At 39.5% G+C, this 21312-nt stretch overlaps 1 protein-coding gene across 1 annotated transcript in view; it reads right to left on the reverse strand.

The window, feature by feature from the left end:
* SLC9A2 (solute carrier family 9 member A2) overlaps positions 1 to 21312 on the reverse strand; it is a 93300-nt gene that overhangs the window by 9073 nt on the left and 62915 nt on the right. Inside the window, exons 4-8 of the mRNA XM_003274881.3 lie at positions 18902 to 19119; positions 18055 to 18257; positions 7886 to 7975; positions 7274 to 7344; positions 315 to 476 (exon numbers count right to left, since the gene is read on the reverse strand). Coding sequence (XP_003274929.1) covers positions 315 to 476; positions 7274 to 7344; positions 7886 to 7975; positions 18055 to 18257; positions 18902 to 19119 — 744 coding nt within the window. The remainder of the gene's footprint in view (positions 1 to 314; positions 477 to 7273; positions 7345 to 7885; positions 7976 to 18054; positions 18258 to 18901; positions 19120 to 21312) is intronic.

Below are 21312 nucleotides of genomic sequence, written 5' to 3' on the forward strand. Positions count from 1 at the left end.
TTAATGAATTAGTGATATATATTAAATAAGGTGTCTGTAAACATAAACATACATCAAATAGGTTACATATTGATTGGCTGATGAAAATTTTGTGACCAGAGGCTCAAAGGAACCTAACCTTGTACGTGCCCCTAGAAAAATGATTCAGTATTTGTTGCTGGGCATGGTGGCTCATGCCTGTATCCCAGCACTTTGGGAGGCCGAGGGGGGCGGATCAATTAATAATAATTTTTTAAAAATTGTTATTACTAGTTTCAAAATACTATCAATGCATATTTAACAATACTAACTTTTATTTGCAAGACCATACTTACTTTAGAGATGCAAATGTAGGGACAGTACTTATCATCCCAGTCTCTGCCATCTCAATGGCATGTTTTATTTCAAGCTTTTTATATAAAGATACAATGCTTGACTTTGGTTGGTTTTCCCGAATCAAAAGCTTCCGCAGATATTTATCATCAAATTTCTTAAACCTGTAAATAAAGAAACTTTCAATAAATTAATACTGGATTGACTAAGAAAATAGTTGTTGTTTTTACCGATAAAATCATTTCCACCATTCCCAGCAAAATACTTAGTAGCAGCATTTAGCTAATCTGGTCATTTTATATATTTAGTATGTGCCTACCTGTATATATGTGTATGTGTATGTATGTATATATGTGTATGTGTGTATATATGTATATGTATATATATACGTCTATATATACATGTATATATGTATATGTATATATATACATGTATATATGTATATATGTATATGTATATATACGTATGTGTATATATACGTATATACGTATATATGTATGTGTATATATACGTATATACGTATATATGTATGTGTATATATACGTATATACGTATATATGTATGTGTGTATATATACGTATATATGTATATATGTATGTGTGTATACATGTATATATGTATATGTGTATATACATGTATATATGTATATGTGTATACGTATATATACATGTATATGTGTATACGTATATATACATGTATATATGTATACGTATATATACATGTATATATGTATACGTATATATACATGTATATATGTATATATGTATACGTATATATACATGTATATATGTATATATGTATACGTATATATACATGTATATATATGTATATAGGTATACGTATATATACATGTATATATATGTATATAGGTATACGTATATGTACATGTATATATGTATATAGGTATACGTATATATACGTATATATGTATATAGGTATATACATATATACACATATGCATATAGGTATATATGTGTATATACGTATATACACATACGCATATATGTATACATATATGTATATATGTATATATACACATATATACACGTACACATATATGTATATATGACATATACTGCTACATTTTTGTATATGACCCTGACACACATAAATCTAGTATTCATTAATTACAGATTAAAATACATATGTTTCTCTCTTTACCATGTCTCTACTTCTGCTTTTAGCAAAATTGCTCAGAAATGTTATCACTGTTTGTTTTCCCCAATTCCTCTCCTCTGATTCTCTCTTGAACATTCACATTGCCTCAATACTCCGTTAAAGCTACTCTTATCAAAGTGGTCTGTGAACCGCATGATATAATTGCAATGGGCAATTATGAATCCTCATCTTTCCTGCCCTCACTTGTTTAAGCTATTGTCTTTGTTTGGCTTCCAGGACACCACCCTGGGGTACCCCAACCTCTTTCTCACCCTCTCTCTCAGTTTTGTTTTCTTCTTTTAACCTCCTAATGTAGGACTGCTCTGGGCCTCAGTTCTTGGTCCTCTTTCATACCGCCACTCACTCCCACCACCATCTTGCCCAGTCTCCTAGCTTTTAATAACATCTCTATGCCAATGACCCCCATATTTGTATGTCCAGCTCCAACCTCTCGGCCAAACCCCAAATATGAGCTTTTGGCTACTTACTCAACATCTGCAGTTGGATATCTATGGGGCATCTCAAATTTAACATATTCAAACTGAAATGATATTCTGCCAGAGTCCTCCCATATCAGCGAACGATGACTCCACCAGGTCAAAAATTCTGGTGTCATCCTGGATTCTTCTACTTTTCTCATGTTCTATGTTATGGGCTGAATTGCATCCCGCCAAAAATTCATATGTTAAAGTGTAATCCCCAGTAGCTCAGAGTGTGACCACATTTGAAGATCTAGTGTTTACAGAAGTGATTAAGTTGAGGCCATCAAAATGGGCCCAAATCCAAAATGACTGGTGTACTTATAAAATGAAGAGATTTGGGTTCCAACACATACAGAGAGAGGGAAGATGTGAAGAGGCAGGGAGAAAACAGCCATCTACAAGCCAAGCAGAGGGGCGTAGAACAGAACCTTCCCTCATGGCCCTCAGAAGAAATGAGCCCTGCTGACACTTTGCTGTCTAACTTCTAGCCCCCAGGATTATGAGACAACTCATTTCTCTTGAGCCACTCAATCTGTGGTACTTTGGTTATGGCAGCCCTAGCAGACTAGTACTCCAAATCTTTGCTCCATCAGCAATTTATGTTGGTTCCACATCAAAATATATATAAAATCCAGCCATCTCCCACCACATCTAATGCTATCACCCAGGTCCAAGACATCATTCTCTCTCGGATTCTTGTAGTGAGCATCTAATTGGTGTTCCTGCTTCCACCATTGCATTCCTACAGAAGCCCAAGTGCTCCTGTTAAAATATGTCTAATGATGTAACTGTTCTGCATCTTCATTGGGTACAAGTACAATGCCCTGTGACTTCCTACACAATCTGGATCTGCCCCTCTTGGTATTGTGCCCCTCTTCCTTAGCTGCAGCCTCACTGGTGTCCTTCCTATCTTAAAGACTTACCAGCAGTGTTCCCATCTCTGAGTCTTTATACTTATTATTCCTTCTACTAGGAATCCTTTTCCCACAGATACCTGCAGGGCTTACTTTTTACAGTTCTTTTAAGTCTTTCCTTGACAATCATTTTCTCAAAAGTACCCTTCCTATCCATCCTGTTAGAATTGCACACAACTTTCCTCCCCCAGCAGTCCCCATCTCGCTGCCCAGATGTATTTTTCTCCATAGTAGTTATCACTTTCTAGCATGACATACAATTTACTTGTCTTACTTTCTGTCTCTTAGCACAGAATGTAAGGTCTACATGGGCAGAGATTTTTTTTTCTGTGTCACCAGTGCCTGGCACACTATAAGCACGTGTGGTAGAATGAGTCATTTGGTCCCAAGTCCTCCCTGTATCCACACCCTCTGCCATATTACTTGGCAATGGCCTTCCACCATGGCGTAGATTACTTGCTTTGCCCTGTTCCTTGCCAGAGTGCTCAATAATGTTCCTTGCTTTGGTCAGTGGGCTATTAGCAGACACAATGAAAGAAACAGTGGCTTAACCTGGGTTTGCACATGGAGGCTTACATCTTGTGCTTCAACAATCACTATTAGAAGGATATGCAGAGTGGCTCCTTAGTCTGAGGACAAAGGTGACTGTCACAGGGAGAAGAGTCACCTCACCCCAATCACACCAGATAGGTCTAGCCAGAATCAGCTGGCAGCCAGCCAACCCACTGGAGCACATGAACAAGCCCGGCCCCAACTGGCCAAGCCCAACCCCAATCAGCCTCTTGACTCATGCCCTTTAATAGTAATGACGTGTTCTGAGCAGCTGAGTTTTGGGGTGGTTTGTTACACAACATTATTATGCCAATATGTAAGTGAAGCAGTATGCAATAAATATTTGTTGAGAAAGAAATAAGTGTACTACGTGATCACCATAAGCCCAAGGAGGTTTATAGACACACCTGTGCCGTGAAAGGAATCAATGTTAACCTACATTCTTGTTGATAGTTCTTTGTTCTAAACACTAGAGGGCTCTGAATAATTAAAGAAGAGCCATCCTGAATGTGCTTTACTTTTGGCTGGCCACTACACTAAAGACTGGGTCTACTTTTTCCTACTTTTTATTGGAGTTTTATGTTAGGCCCATTGGACCAGGACTCCTGACAGCAACACATCTTTTAAAACTTCTTTTATTATTATTGTTGTTTTAGCTTTTCACTAGAGAGAAGTAAAAGGAAGAACAAGCACCAGGAACAATGGCATCTGCTCTATTTCGTGTAGGGATAGTGCATTTTCCTTGCTTCATTTCTACACCTTTCATTTCTCTGCTAAGCTACACGTAGGCATTCTATTTCACAATCATTAGACTGCTTGTGCCAAGACTGAGAAGGGTCCCTACTGTATCACCCTTCATTTCATTCTCAAAGGATCAAATGCCTCAAGAATTCTCTGGCAGAACCACTGGAAATCCACAGCATAAGGATTCCAGAGAAAAGGGAAAGATACCCAACATGCCTGAAACAATCGCTTCTTTTTGATGCTGATTTTTAGTAACATTAACAATCACTAAGGATGTGATCTCAGCAGAACACATTTTTAAGATGTCTTGTGTCAGCACCACAACCCCCGCACTCACTTCCCTGCCTTACCTATGATATACAGCATCTATGATATCTGTGACACTGTATATCATAGGCAGAGCAGGGAAGTAGGTGCAGGGGGATGTGGTGCTGAAACTTTGAAATTTTCCTGGAAAAAAAGTTGTGCATGGAAATATATCAATGCTTACAAAATTATTAAAAGAAGTGTATCCACTGCAGTGGCAAATGCTAGCCATGTAACATTACCTTTCAGGCATGGAGCAAGGTTGGCTCTCCCATCTTTAGGACTTACAGCCAATTAGTCTGGCAGCCTTTGCATGTGTGCCTAGGGCAGATTCATGGACCCCAGAGATAATGTCTCTGCCTGAAAGACAGACGTAGCCAGACTTTCTCTGACATTTCTTCTCCCGAGTTCCAGACCAAACCCAAGTGACCACAGCATATACCTCTTCTGACAGTGCCCCAGGACCAGGTGGCCTCATTACTCTGTGAGGCCAATATATATTCCCCCATTTGGGAGGCAGAGGAGCAGTAGATATCTTGAACCTAACACTCACTTTGGAAAGGGAACCAGCTGTTCTGGGTTATGCCTCTCATATGTCATTTCAGAAAAGTACTGAGGGGATGCTAGGGAAAGGGAGGAAAGCGATTGAGTTGAAAGGAACAAGGTAGGCAGAAAATAGGCATTGCTATGAAAACAGTGGAGAAGAGAAGCAAAAAGGTCTGTTCTACTGGCTTAGCACAGTCGAGGACTCCCCCATGCTAAGAAGGTCCCAGAGTCATAGAGCAGATGTATAGTATCTCTGGTCTACCACCTGCCTCCAGAAAAGGGAATACTTCCCATGAGAAATAGCCATTTAAAAAATAGTTTTACAATGGAGAATATAATTTGCTTAATTTTATGATCTTGTGTTCCCGTGTAGCTAATTGGGCATGCTCTCCATACAAACAAAATCTTTCTCCTTTCATTATATAGTAAGGCTGAGTCCCAGGGCCCTGTCTACGTTAGTAGACAGTGCTGTAAAGCTTGTAAAGATTGTTCTAGCACTGAAAGTCTTTGTCACTCATTATATTACCTAATGGTCTCTCTCTCACACACACATATATACACACACACAGGAGTCTGCTTGCTGTGTGACTGTTTTGTTGTGTCTATAATATTACAGAATTTCAGAGGCCTGAGTCTATGACTTACACTTCTTATGTAGCCCAATATTATGCCAGCATATATGAGCAAACAGGAAACACTAAAAAATTCTCTTGTGTTAAGTTGCAGACGTTGGTAGGTTGGTCAATTTCATGTAAATTAGCAGTGGAGGGAAAAAAAAATCTGTTAGCAAGTTACGAAAAATAAAACAAGAGGGATCTACCAAATGTAGTTTAAAACGTGTTCTTCTGTCTCCAGGGATTAGCTTAAACGCTGCCTTCAAAAGTCTCGCCTAGCCAGTGATGTGCTAATAAATGTTTAACAAATTGCTCTATTGAAAAAAAGGGCCTTGATTTGTAGCATTTGTCAGTTCCATGATATAAGCCCTGATTCAAGCAAGCACTCTGGACGGTGCCAAATGTGCAGTCAGGAAGAGAGGTACGTGATGAACTCCCACTAGCAAGTGGGGGCTGGCTCCTGTACCCCACTGCTCCTAGCTCTGCTGTCAGAATTGAACCAAACTTCTTGACCCATAATGCTGTTTCTCAGTTTATATTAAAGCATGCATCTAATTCTGCCTGTCTAGTCTACCTTTTCCATTTCAACTTTAAGATCCTTGAAGACCAGTATTGAACTGTATTTATCCAACACAGAGTCTTTTACAGAATGGTAAACTCTGTGTGTGTGTGTGTGTGTGTGTGTGTGTGTGTGTGTGTGCCTGCCTGTATGTATGTGCATTTATATAAATGTATGTATTTTTTCAGATAATTTTAGACTTTTATATATATATATTATATAATACATATAATTTTATATATAATATAAATTTATATATAATTTTATATATAATATATTTATATAATATATAAATATATTATATATTATATACAATATATAAATATATATAATTTATATATAATATAATTTAAAATTATATATTTTAAATTATAAATTTTAAATATAATTTAAAATAACATATATTATATATGTTATATAATTTTATATATATATATATATATAAGTTATTTCTGCTCAACTGTTTACATCCCTAGATGGTCTGAATCTCTGCATTTGACAAAGTCTCCCACCGTGTGTGGCAAAATGGATAGTAATGGAAGCCTAGTTTTCAGCCAAATAGATCACATTCCTCAGCCCGCTTTGCAGAGAGAAATGGCCACATGACTGAGTCCAAGCCAATGATCAGAAGAATCATATGAAAGCTTCTGATGGTTTTGGTTAGAAGGCAGCTGTTAATAGCAAATATGCTTTGTCTCCTCATCATCTTTCATCCTTCTTGCTGCCTCTAATGACTAATATTGATGCAGCCATTGTGGTTCAAGAGGCAACCTTGGAAATGAAGGCTACTCTTAGTGGATCGACTAGACAGAGGGTCCTTGGACCCTGGGGAGGCTTGGAATAAACCTCATCTATTAAATCTAAAATTGCCTATCTCTGGCTATTTACAGAAGAGGGAAATAAGCTTTTACCTTGTTTAAGCTACTATTATTCCACATCTCTGTTATAGCTGAACTTTATCTTAGAGGACATACTATGATACAAGACAGGAAAGATTTCCAATTAAAAAATAATACAAATCAGTAAGTCCTGCTTTCAGAGTGACCCTGGGCCACTTCATAACCCAATGGCATAAGACCTTCTTACTTGTCTCTCCAAAAGTTGTGACCCCAATGTCCACAAACATCTTCAATTCCAGTCTTCACATGGTCAAAAAACTAAAACAGAAAAAGCAGGCAAATTGATCAGTCTTTACCTGAAATCAATAATTTTCACTCTACTTATATCATTTCTAAACTCCAAAGACCTTCATGGCTTTTGCTTCTTATTTGTTTATTATTTATTACCAAAAGCAATTAAACAGTTCATTTTCAAAGAAATTGATGAAATGTTTGTCATGTCAATATTAGGTAAGTCTCCAATTATTTTGCTCACCTATAACAGTTTGTTAATAATTCTGAAAAGTATGAAATATGGTAATAATTTCCCAGTAGGAACATGTCCAGGCTGAAGGAAGTAAAAAGAGGGGACTTCTTGTTTCTCTACTCATGCAGGAGTTTAGCAAGCTAACCTGGAGAAGTTACTGTGGGGCCATATCTATTCTATACTGCCCCAGCAAATACCTTCTTCAGGCCCTCCTCCCTCTCACCCTGCCATTCCCTTCTTCTTCAGGAAATGGACAACGTGGTACCAAGCTGTTTGACTGATTCAAATATTTTTCCTTTATCATTAAAATTATTGCACTCTCTTAACACCTACCCGACAATAGATTTCTTCACTGACAGCTTGTTGTTTCTTATTGGACCTCTTGACATCAAGAAACTCCACTAGTGGTCGAATAGTTATTCCCTGAACAGGAAACACAATTTAAGCATTTCATATATATTTATACAATTTATAAATTGTTTAATATAAAAATTTTAATGTGAATTTTTTATAAACTACCTTTTAATAATCAAGGGTAACTTCTCCTAAGCTTTGATAAGCAACGACAAAAGATATTTGGCGACCAAGATTTAACACAGTAAATGTAACTTTTTGTTAATTTTTCCTTCTTTTCAAAGAGCTGGCATATTTTAAAGGGACCATGTCCTAACAAAAACAAAGACAAAATGGAAGAAGCAGAGAAAGTAATTACACAAAATAATAAAGTAGGCCAGGTGCAGTGGCTCATGTCTGTAATCCCAGCACTTTGAGAGGCTGAGGTGGACAGATCACTTAGGGCCAGGAGTTCAAGATCAGCCTGGGCAACTTAGTGAAACTCCCTCTCTATCAAAATAATAATAATAGTAATAATAATAAAGTATTATCCAGTTCAGAGGAATCACCTACTTGTTGTATTATCCATAGAAAACTTATCAATGACTCCTTCATTTGTTCATGTATTAAAACAATTTTCACTGAGTTTCTACTGCACATGTATCAGGGTCTTGAGCAATTGGAACCCAGTGATAAATAGTTAAGGACCTGGGTTCTAGGAGTGTGTAGTCTTATACAAAGTCAGATACTTCCGAAAACAGTTACAAAGTAAGCAGAAGAGGGATGACAGGGCTAGCACAGGAAGCAGGTCAAGGAAAGCCTGGAGCAGAGGAGACACTGGCGGGCAGTGGTGGAGATGCTAGAAGCATATCCCAGTGGAGACCACAGCACAGCAAAGCACTGCAGTGAGAGGGGACTTGCGGCCAGTCTGGGCATGTTCATGAGTGAACTCAGGAAATGTGGAGAACTATCAGCTCTTCAGTAAACTAGGAGGAGAAAAATTCCATAATGTGACAAAGACATATGCCAGAAATCAATAGTGGACATATCACTTAAAAATGAAACATTACAAGCATTTCTATTAGAGCCAAAAACAACACAAGGATGCTCTGTCTCTGTCTCTCTTCAGCACAGTTCTGCAATGTCCCAGTCAACTGAGAAGAATAGACAGACGAAGAGCTAGATGTATAAGTACTGAAAATGAAGTGACAAAGTTTTTGTTGCTCCTGGATGATTGAGTTTTGTCCTAAAAACCTGAAATAATATATTTTCATTTGAAAATAACAAGAAAATTCGGTACAGTGACTAACACAAATTCAAAATGCCCAATCCATCCCAGATGTTAATTTTTAAATGTAACAGAATAAACACCTACACAATAGCAAAGAAAAAAACATATAAAAAGTGTATATATATATATATATATAATACTAGTATATACTAGTATCTAATAAGTATATACTAGTATCTAATAATATGTTATATAAAACACTAGTATTCTATATAGATACTAAATATGCATAGATATACTCTCCATTATCTCTATATATGTATGAAACCCTATCATAAGTGCATAAAACCTTTACAAGGAGAACTATACAATTTAACTGAAGAAGATTAAGGATATTTTGAGATATCAGGAAATAAAACACAATTCCTAGACAGGATAACAATATTGTAATGACAGTTTTCTCTCAACTAACATGTATTGGCAATACAATTCCAGTGTCATATTCCTGAAGACTTTTAACATAACTTGAGAGGCTGATTTTAAATCAACCTAGAAAAGTAAATGTAACCAGAAGATTTTAGAAAAAGGAGACTGAAAAGGAACTTACAGACATGAAAACAAACTGTCAGTGAATATACTTAAAAGTAATGCAATACTGGCACAAAACAGGGCAGGTAAGGAGGGTGTGAGAGTCAAGATTCCCAAGTTTCTTGCTTGGTGGGCAGATGGCCACTACTTCCTGGCAGGAAGGACACATGGGTAGGAAGGGTAGTTAGGATTTCGGGGACAGAGGGTGACTATATAGGGGGATGTTCCCTGCCATGCATTTGACTTTCATCTCATCTCTCCTCATGTCTTTCAGACTTTAAGAATGCTTTTGATAATGCAAACTGACTGAGACACACACACACATCCATTTTTTTAAAGGAGGTGGTTGGTTTTTTTCCATCAGTCTAGCTCTGGGCATTTTTCAGTTTAACTTTCATTTTAACTTTCTGAAGTGTGAACTGATTTTGACCAAATTTGGTATAAAACACATCTTGTGTTCTATTTGTATTTCAGTCTGCTGCTTTGAGATAACATAAAAGGTAATAGCAGTTTTCCAATCAACACATGTTATGTAATTTCTAACTTATGTAAATGAAAACGGGTGTAAACATGTGGTTTGCAGAGATGGGAGATTTCACTAAGTTCCAGATTCCATGAAGCCAGTAGTTTAATAATAGCTCAAGAAAAAGTTGACAAAATCAATGTAAATTTTAAAACTCTATAATAATGTGTTCTAAAGACACAAGCTGCTGTTTCACATGCTCTTTTCCTATCAGTGTTCATTTAGTAAGTAATAAGTGAGTCACGAGTCTTTGTAAATAGAGGACATAAAATAAAGATAGGACACAGGGCTTACCCCAGTCCATATGTTGATTCCTTCCACCCTACAGATGATCTAGAAGTGAATGCACTACCATAAATAAAACACAACTCATCAACTCCAGGAAGCAAGTGTGGCCTACCACCCCATCAACTCAAGTTTTTGAAAGCACTATATATTTATGTTTATAATCGTAAAGCTTATAACAATATGTGTTCGTATATACAGTCCCTTTTAATAGTTGCCCTTTTTCTCTTTGAATTGCCTGCAATAGTCATGTCATGCTCAATAAGAATTATTCGAAAAAAAAAAAAAGAATTATTCGACGAAGGCTGCCTTACATCTTCTCCCTCCCTTCTTACTTTCCTTCCTTCTTCAATCCATCTATTTTGCAGGCAGAGTATGTGACATCTGTGTATGCCATATTAAGCCCCCAACATTGGATGTTATATTCTAGGAGCCTGGGTGTCTGGTTGGGAGGGAGAAAGAAACAACAGAGACCAAGAAAGCACCTTATTTCAACCACATTAGAAAATTTCTAATTTAGATCACCCAGGGAGTAACCCGATAAGGCTTAGAAAAATAAAATAGCTTGCTACCATCCATACAGGATAAAAAAAAAATCCTTAGTTTTTCATCAAACTACCAATAGAAATATTTGCTATTACAAGTTAAATTTTCACCCATTCATTCAATTTGGCATACAAACTAAACACCACCTCTGAGGGTCAGGGCCTTCCTGGGAGAATCACGTAACAGCAGAAGCAGGGAGAGGAACGGGAAGAATGATTTGTTTTGCATCTTGTTCCATCACTACTTTCCTCCCACCCGGCATCCCCCAGCTCCCATTTATATCAGAGGGAAAAACAAACAAACAAAAATAATACAACTGCGACGTGAGTGTCATGAGCATTCTTTTCATCTTTTTTTTTCTTTTTTTTTGAAGAAAGTGAGTTCTTGTTTTGTGTTTTTTTTGGAATTACTATTTGCAAAATAAAAGGGACGGGGGGAGAGAGAAACTGCCTTATATTTCCTTGCTGATTTAGCAGGTAATTTCCAGAAAAACTTGCAGAAACGATTTTCATGTATTAAAAAAATATCACTATCGCTGCTATGCTGTCTTATGGAAGGTCTTTCTCACATCACACACTTGGTCACAGAGATCATAAATGCAGTCGTGCAAACAGTGTTTATCTTAGAATGGGATAGGTGGAGTGAGAAGCATTAAAGCGTCGCAGTAGCTCTTCACAGTTCCCATCTGTGTGTCTCTCTTTTAGCACTTTCCATGCCACACATTGATTTCCCCTTGTATGTCTGTCTGTCTCTCCCCTAAACTCCAGCTTTCTCTTTGCTGATCAGGGTTTCCCTCTCTCCTGTACCATCAGTCTCCCATCTGTGAAAATCAGAAACAAAAGCCATCCTATGACAGATATCCACCTCTGGCCACCACCTCCTTTCTCTAAGAAACCTCAACAGAGTTGCCCATATCTCCTGCCCTGCATTTCTCTCTTCCCCTCCCCTCTCGAATCCAGCCAGTCGGGGTTTTGTTCTCCTGACTGACCCAAAGTGCTCTTGTGCAGAGGCTACTCATCATGGCGTCACTACATCCAAGCCTGCGCTCTCCACTCACACTTTGTGTGACCTTGCAGCTGCATTTGTCACAGTTGCTAGAGGCCTCTCCCCTCCTTCCTGCATAACCCCTTCTGATATTTGCCCTCCTTTAGTGTTCACCCTTTCCGGTCTCCTGGGCTGATTCCTCAACCTTTTCTTGATTTCTAAATATTACCATGTTTCAGGGTTCAGTTGTCAGATGCCTTCTTTTCTATACTCTTTCTATGCTTATGCCCTCAATAATTTATTCCAGACTTACGTGTGTTAAAAACTGTATATTGAGGAATCCCAAACTTACATCTCCCACTCTGGCTTCTCCCCCAAATTCCTGACTCATATATATATATATATATAAAACTGCCTATCCAACATCTCTGCTTTGATGTCTAATAGGCAAATATATATGTCCAAAATGGACACATCCAAAACTGAGCACATAATGTCCCATCCTTCAAACCTAATACCCTCCAGGTAGTCTCCACCGAATTAAATGTCACCTTCATTCACCTGGCTGCGCAGTCAAAAACACATGGAACTGTCTTTTACTGCTCTTCCTCTCATACCCTATACTTTTCACCTACACTGTTCCATCTTAAAAAGCCTGATCATCTTGCTCGTTTTATTGTAGGATTGTTGTAAAGTATTCTAAATTCTATGGAACCCCACCTAATAATGGCATATGTTAATTAAATATAAAGATGGTGTCCTTATTAAACAGTATATATGTAGAAATATGACCATTTATTTGACAAATGAAGGCACATTTGAGGGCCTTCACAAGATCTATAAAATAGTGAACATCATCATTCCAGTTGGAGAGGCTAAATCAGCAAAGATTCATGTAATTGCTGGGAGAGGCTACCCCACCATGGGCCCTAAGCACACCCACATGTTCTTGCAGGGGATGCCAAGAATGTCAGGCCTTCATTACTTTTTTACCTGGGCCATTTCTTAGGGTTGCAAGCAATGAGCACTCTTGAGAAATGAAGTAAGATCACCCTTCTGAGAGAGCAATATATCCCCAAACTCAGTGTCCCCCTCTGCAATACAGCCCATGACATGTACAGACATCCATCACGGGTCCCTTGTGTCACCCCCATGGGACAAGGAGGTGTGGAAAACTGACACAAACCAACACAAGGCTGTGGCTACAGCTTTTGTCATGGACAATAAAGTCCTTTGTCTCTGACTCAGGAGTCTTCTGTAGCATTCAGGAAATAGTAACATGCGAACTTGTTAGCTTACAAGTATAATAAAACCCCACATACTTCACAGTTCTGCACAGTGACTTAACGTAAGTTACATCACTGTTGTGCAAAAGAGGCTGCTATCTCTTGAATTTTGGTTAACCTTCGCACTTGATGGACTTCTAGATAACCACTTAGTACGTTTACAGAATTCTTGAGATCTGCCCCTTTTTATTATAGGGATTAACTACATAATAATTATTGTATTCTAATCATTTTTCCTTCCAAAGAAAAGTATATGGAAAGAAATTACGCTTTTTCTTTCTTTTGTTACAAGTTTTCTTTCTTTTTTTTTTTTTTTGCTTGTTTGTTTGTTTTGAGATGGAGTCTTGCTCTGTTGCCAGGCTGGAGTGCAGTGGCAAAATCTCGGCTCACTGCAACCTCTGACTCCCTGGTTCAAGCGATTCTCCTGCCTCAGCCTCCCGAGTAGCTGGGATTATAGGCACGTGCCACCATGCCCAGCTAATTTTTGTATTTTTAGTAGAGACAGGGTTTCACCATGTTGGCCAGGATGGTCTTGATCTCCTGACCTCGTGATCCACCCGCCTTGGCCTCCCAAAGTGCTGGAATTACAGGCGTGAGCCACTGCACCTGGCCTCATTATAATTTTTCTTAATGTAGTATATTAAACATGGCAACTCGTGAGGCAAAAACCCTGTGTCAGGTGTCATACTCTATACACATATTTCCCCTGAGCTGCCTGGACCATTGTCTAGATTTTACAGCTGAGTAAACTGAGGCCCACAGAGGCTGCAAAAAGCAGGCCTAGAATATCAACCCACAATAGTCTTACTCTAAAACTGCACTTTATATGACTGTACTCCACCCTCCCCAATTTTGAATATAATTTACATATATGAGAAATGGCTTATATTTGATATAAATAACATTACCAATCATATTGGAAAAAAACGAACTCATATGTCCAAGGAATCAGAATTGTTTCCTCATTCAATATTCCATGGCCGGGCATGGTGGTGCTCACGCTTGTAATCCCGGCACTTTGGGAGGCCAAGGTGGGTGCATTAATTGAGGCCAGGAATTCAAGACCAGCCTGGCGAACATGGCGAAACCCCATCTCTACTAAAAATATAAAAATTAGCTGGGTGTGATGGTGCATTTCTGTAATCCCAGTACTCAGGGAGGCTGAGGCAGGAGAATCGCTGGAACCCAGGAGACAGAGGTTGCAGTGAGCCAAGATCGTGCCACTGCACTCCAGCCTAGGTGACAGAGTGAGACTCTGTCTCAAAAAAAAAAAAAAATTCCCCAAACAGCACCATATTCTGATAACACGATAGTGTGCCTCATAAAGGGACTACATCGCTTGCTAAGAAGCAACATGATTTAAACAATGTGCAAATTCTCATGATAAACTATGATATCAAATAATGCATCATACATCATGTGAAATCTTATTTTTGAAGATAGTTATAACTCAGTAGTACCAGGTTGGAAGAGCTTATCATATAAAATATTGAAATAAGGGGAGAAAAACATATTTAAAGTTTAGTAATCGGTCCATCAACATAAAAGTCGTCTTTTGAAAAATAATACATAATTCTTACTTTAAAGGCAACATTTTATGCATGGATTTATAATTAGTTATTCCTGCTATATTTATATCTCATCAAGTATTTCCCTCCAGGCTTCCTTCACTGAATTCCTTAATTATTGATGTATTCTGGAAAAGAGATCTTTTCTGAAGGGAGTATGTGTGTATTCGTGTGTGTGTGTGCATGAACGCTTGTGCACGTGCGTGTGTTCAAAGTCTCTTAAGAACCAGTGGTAGGTAGGAGAATAGGAGGAAGAGGAAGTGGTCAGAGTCATGGAACCAAGCAATATGCATGCAGTCTCCAATCTGTGCACACAGAAGGGTAGGCAGAGAACAGGAAAAGGAAGATATCAACACAAGTGGAACCGCAGCAATTTCTCTTCTCTGTGGATATCCGAGTGAACTTGGCCAGACTCTCCTTAAACCTAATAAGAGGAAAGACTGACATCTCTACACCTGCAGGCTCTAAACAATGATCCCCAGATGTCTCCCTTAGTGGAGGATTAGCTTGATGTGTTCACAATACCAAATTTGGCTAATACATCTCAACTGTGCTGTTTGTTGCTTCAGGCTTTCTCCTTTTCTATCACGGCCTTTAACCACCTTCATCCCTCTCCTCCTATCTATCCTCCTCCTGTCCTCTTCACACTCAGAGAAAGCCATGCTCCTACATCACTGAGAACAGGTGATCCATCTCACATGAACTTCCTGACTTCCTGCATCCCCTGCCCTCACAAGCTCTCTGACATTCCACACAACACAAGAGTTAGCAGTCATCCTTCGACTGATCCTCTGCCCTGCTTTGGCTCACTTCTCACACAAAGTCTCATTGAAGAGTCTTCCAAAATAAGAGGGCTGCATCTGCTTTTTCTCAGCTCTGCCACTACTTCCCAAGGACAAGTCATTCACCATTTCTGGCCCATATTACTGAGTGAAAGCAGAAAGGTGTTGATAATAAAGACAGTAACAGAAGGTGGTCATCTTAACTCAATAAAGGGTCTTCTTCAGGATTCCAGAGAACTCACTGTCCTCAGTGTTGGAAGGCATGAATGAATGAAGGATGAATTCTCTTTTGAAGAAATGACTAGAAGGAAGGAGGAAAATCATGATGCATTACAATACTGAGCACTCGCTACACACCAGGCTCTCTCCTGGACACCTTATTCAGGGTCAAAAGCAAATGGGTTTTGACTCTGCTCCACATTTTAATATCTGTGCAAATTTGGTAAACTTACTTAGCCTCAGTTTCAGTGCCCCACTTTCCTCATCCACAAAATAGGGATAATAAAACATGATTCCTAGAGTTATGTGCCATGGAATTGTTATGAGGGTTAAATGAATTAACATGTAAGATGCTTAGATTTGCATCAGGCACCTAGAAAGCATTCTGTGACTAACTGTTAAATAAATATGAATAAATTTTTAAAACACACGCACATCTCCTGATCTTCCTCCTTTTTAACCGATCACTCGTTCTCAGTTCTTCTTGGCTGCTCCTTTCTTCCCACGATGTCTTAATGTGGGGCTGCCCTAAGGCTCAATCCTTACTCCTCTATTGAAGCCTCTTCAATGTATATTTTCACTCCCTTCACAATCACATCCAGCTCATGGCTTCTAATACCAATTCTCTGCTAGTGGCCAGAGAGCCTCTTTCCTGAGCTCCAGACTCATAATATCTGCCTCATCCGTATCTCCACTGTAGGTCTAATGGACACCCCTAATGCAGCATGCCCATCATTGAACTGACAGTCTCCCCACCCCCACCTCTGCCATGCACAGACTTCCCCTTCTCACTTGAGGGCAAGTCCATCCTTCTAGCTGCTCAGGCCAAAACCCCTGGAGTCATGAGTGACGCCTCTTTCCCTTACAACATGTCTAATCCATCAGGGAATCCCATAGGTTGCTCCATCAGAATGTATTCTAGGATCTTACTACTTCTCACCAACTGAACTTCCACCAGCCTGGTCCTCCCTGATGACTGCAAGGCTTCCATGCTGGATTCCCACATCCACCCTTTCCTTGCAACAGTCTATTCTCAACACAGTGGCCAGTATGATCCTTTTACAAAGGAAGTCTGAACATATCAGGGATCTGCATGACACTCTCTAATGGCTTCCATTTCACTTGAAGAAGAGCCAAGCTTCATACACTGGCCTGCATGGCCCTGCATGATGTAGGACTCCAGACCCTGCCTCGCCTCATTCTCCTACACTCCACACCACACTCCGTGCCACTCCAGCCACACTGGCCAAGAGCACACTGCCTTCAGAACACACTTGATCCCTCAGCCCATTTGCCTAGGATGTTCTTGGGCTTAGCTGATTCCTGCACCTCCTGCATGTCTTTGCTCAAATCTCATTTTTCTTGCTGTTCCCTTTCATGACCATTTGATGTTGGAATTGTAATGTTTCCCCCAAGACTTTACCCTTACCATGCTTGACTCCTTACTCTATCCTTATTGCATAACATTTTTCACCTTCTAACATCCTCTATGATTTACTTGTGTTTCTTGTTTAGTGCTACCAACCCCTCTGAAATGTAAGCTCTGCAGCAGGGACAGGGATCTTTTTATGTTCTGGCTCCTAGAGCACTGCCTGGCACTTAGCAGGAGTCCAGTAAATATTTGATAAATGAATATCTGCAAAATATAATCTTCTAAGAGTTGGCATCTTAACTTAAAGATATTGATTAACTTGCAAAGTAGGGATCTGGACACAGGTCCACCACACTTTCTGCCTCCCAATATTAAATGCGCATTCATCTGTTCCTCATTTAGGGGAGTCACCACTAGGCAGTCAACTCATGTCCTATAGCTGTTGGAAGGTCATATGCACAACTAGCATTTAACAAGTGCATTCACTAAGTCAGAAAAATAATAAGCATTGGCAAGTGCAGTTCCTAAGTTTCCAGTCATAAGATTAGAGCACTTAGTTTAGTTTCCTTAAATAATAATTTCTCTGTGTAGGCCAAGTGACCAAATTGGACTCTCTGAGGCCCCTCAACAATCTAGTGACATGAATCCATACAGGAAATATAATTTTCCCTAGTAATTAACTACCAAAGTTTCAAGACACCTTTGCTACTTTGCATCCTGTAAACAGTATCCAATATTCTGAATGATATTTTATATCCTCCTGGTAAAGGGATCACTCTACTCACCAGAATGAAGACAGTAAAGAATATGACAACAATGGCAGCCGTAATAAACAATTTTTTCCGAGGAAACACAGCAGCAGGAAGGAGAAACACTAGTGCAAAACAGATGGCACCTCGAAGTCCTCCATAGGCAATGATGAACTGGTCCTTAAAGGTCAGGGGAATGGTCCGGAACCTATTAATGACCTGAGTCAGGACAAAAACACCTGCAAAGAAAGAAAACCCAAGAGGAAACAGACTGGGTGAGGCCAAAATATGAAAATACATAGACTCATTTTCTGTGCTTCTGCCACAGGGACAAAGGATTTAAGAATAGGCCCCAAATTCTTTCCCCTTTTTCTCTGTCTTGCTAGAAATACCAGGTTCTGGGCCTTTGATGTTGTTTCAGGACTGTGGGTGAAAATGTGAAATCAGAGACCACAAGACAAACTAATCTGACTTATAACAAAGGCATGAAGATACTCAGAGAAGAAAAGAATATATCAGGAAGGGGCGGGAAGAGCAAGAGAGAGAGAAGATGAAGAGGCCGATGAGGAAGGAAAGGGGAAGAGGAAGAGGCAGAGGAAGTTGAGAAGGAAGAGGAGGAAAAAGAGACAGGAGGACGAGGAGGAAGATAATAGGGAAGAGGAGGAAGGAAATGAGAAAAGGAGAAGAAAAGGAGGAAGAGGAGGATATAGGAGAGAAAAAAGTAAAGGAGGAAAAGGAAGAAGAGGAGGAAGATGTAGGTAAGAAAGAAGAAATTAAGCAGACATAAAAGAAGCCACAACAGCAGAAAGGGAATGACAAAAGGAAAGCCCCATTCAATTAGTGAATGTCACGTATGTCCAGTTAGCAAATAAGCACTCATTACCCAGGGCTCGCCAGATAAGGCAGAAGGCCAGGGTGAAGCAGACGAAGGCCCAGTTCCACTCGTGATTCTTGCCCACGGTAGACACACCCATGAAGATGAAGATCAAGGTTTCGCTGACACTGCTCAGCATCTTCATGAAGTACTTGATGGTCGTGTAGGATTTCTGAGATACATTTTCTTCTACATACTTATTCATAGTCATTGCACAAGCAGTGATTCTGAAAGAGAAGATTCAGCTTCTATTGAAACCTAACAATGATCCTAATCAGAATGCAAGAGATAGCACTTAAGAGCTAAATTATGGCTCTACTGTAGCACTTAAGAGCTAAATTATGGCTCTACTCTCCTGCCCAAGACTACAACATCATCAAATGATTTTATAGGTGAATTTTTATAGGTGAATGTGATTTGCATGTAAACCTTGGAAATCCTATAATCTCCGGAGGTCTTCTTTAGCAACCCTGGCTGAACTACCCAGCTCTGCCCAGTGTTCTGGTCCCTCAATTCCCTTACCCCAGATTCACGCTTAAAGGTCTAAGGACATCGACACCGTCAGCTCTCCTTTCTGTATCTCAAATAAAACAAGTCCAAAATAAATTTGAAACTCATTATCTTTCTGTAAAGTGATTTATTTTCCCACATATGCCCTGTTCCTCTATTATCGAAAAGGATTCTATTGTATAAAATCCTAAACTTGAAAATGGGCTTGCATTAGACTTCTCTCCCTATCACATCTTAGTAGGCCCCCGCCATATAATTGGTCAACAACTGTTTTCAATTCTTCATCCTGAAAATCTCTTCAACCCACTCACTTCTTTTTATCCTTAGTTCTGAGTCTCATATCTATGTATCTATTGTATCCACTTCTGGGAAATTCAAAAGGTTTTAACAGGCTCTGAGAATACCTAAAGCAAAGAAACTCTTTTGTTTATTCTTCCAAGTATTTCCAGAACGTTGTCCTTTATTCCTACTCTCATGATATCTACTGGAATATGGCATCTGTAGAAAAGGAAGGGCTCCAGGGTCAAGTCCACACTTCTGAAGCTCTTCACACACTTCCCTCAGTGGAGAATTCCAGTTTCACATCTGCCCTCTCTCCACCTGGGCGCACACTATGTGCCTCCGCTGTATGGAATTGCTCAGCCTGAACTTGTTCTTTACTGTCTTCTTGCCTTACTACACACATGGGTTCCTCTCTATCTAGGATGCTACCCCTCATCAACTCAGATGACACCCACAGAGGAGAATTTAGGATGAGCTTGGTGACAGCTCATGGTAGGTCCGGTCTAAGGAGACACAGTTACTATAAAGTACCAAAAGAATTTCATTACGAAGGTCCTGTAGAATGAAACAGGAGGATGGGATTAGAGGGAGCCACCCTGCCTTCCACTAAGTGGTAACCATGCCATAAACTGAATACTGGTCATGATCTGCAAAGTTTCCAGCATTCTCATAACTTCAGCACTACAATGACCCTAGCTCAGCTCCCTCTACTCCCATCATGTGGTCCTCGTCACTCGGAGAAGACTTCTGCTGTCTTAAGGAAATCCTCTCGCTGTGAGCATAAGAATAGGTAGAAGAATGCAAACCTAAGCGTCCTCTAAAACCTAAACATGTCACCACGAACACATCTCGTTGCAAGTAACACATCTGTTGTTCACATAGAAAACAAATGCAAATATGTTATTTTTGTGCCCCTTATTAAAACAAAATGAAGACTCCATCAATCTAAGGACCACACACTGAGCCACCATGTCACTGTCCCCAGAATAAGTGTGTATTTCTTTTAGATTTCTATAAGTGAAGAATGCATAATTTATTGGTTTCCCAAAAGAAGGAATGGCCTTATTAAATGTGCTAATAAAATTCAACAGCTATAAAACAGCTATAAACACATGGCAAAGCCTTTGAATAGTTGAGGACTCATATAAAAACAGTCAATCTTCATAGCACCTTTACTTTGTGCCAGGTATGAATGGATTATGTCAGGTAAACCTTATAACAAGTTTATGAGCAAGTTCTATTATCATTCCTATGCTTATAAATGGGAGAACAAAGGCAGACAGAGGTTCAATTATGTAAGATTCCAGTGCTAATAAATGGTGATGCCAAGGTGTGAATCTGGGCAGTCTAATTTAAAGACAGTACTGGGCCGGGCATGGTGGCTCACACCTGTCATTCCAGCACTTTGGGAGGCCAAGGCAGGAGGATTGCTTGGGCCCAGGAGCTTAAGTCCAGCTATGCAAAATGAGACCTCATCTCTACAAAAACAAAGCCAGCACTGTGGAAGACTTAATCCTCACCCTTTCCAAGTGCTCAGTGAGCCCTACGATCTCTGACGGAAGGAGGTCTTCCCTGCTCACCAAGCTGTGGATTTTCCTTTCTCAAGCACAAGCCTGTTTGTATCCATC

The sequence above is a fragment of the Nomascus leucogenys genome, chromosome 14, assembly GCF_006542625.1.
Source record: "Nomascus leucogenys isolate Asia chromosome 14, Asia_NLE_v1, whole genome shotgun sequence".
Classification (NCBI taxonomy): Eukaryota; Metazoa; Chordata; class Mammalia; order Primates; family Hylobatidae; genus Nomascus; species Nomascus leucogenys.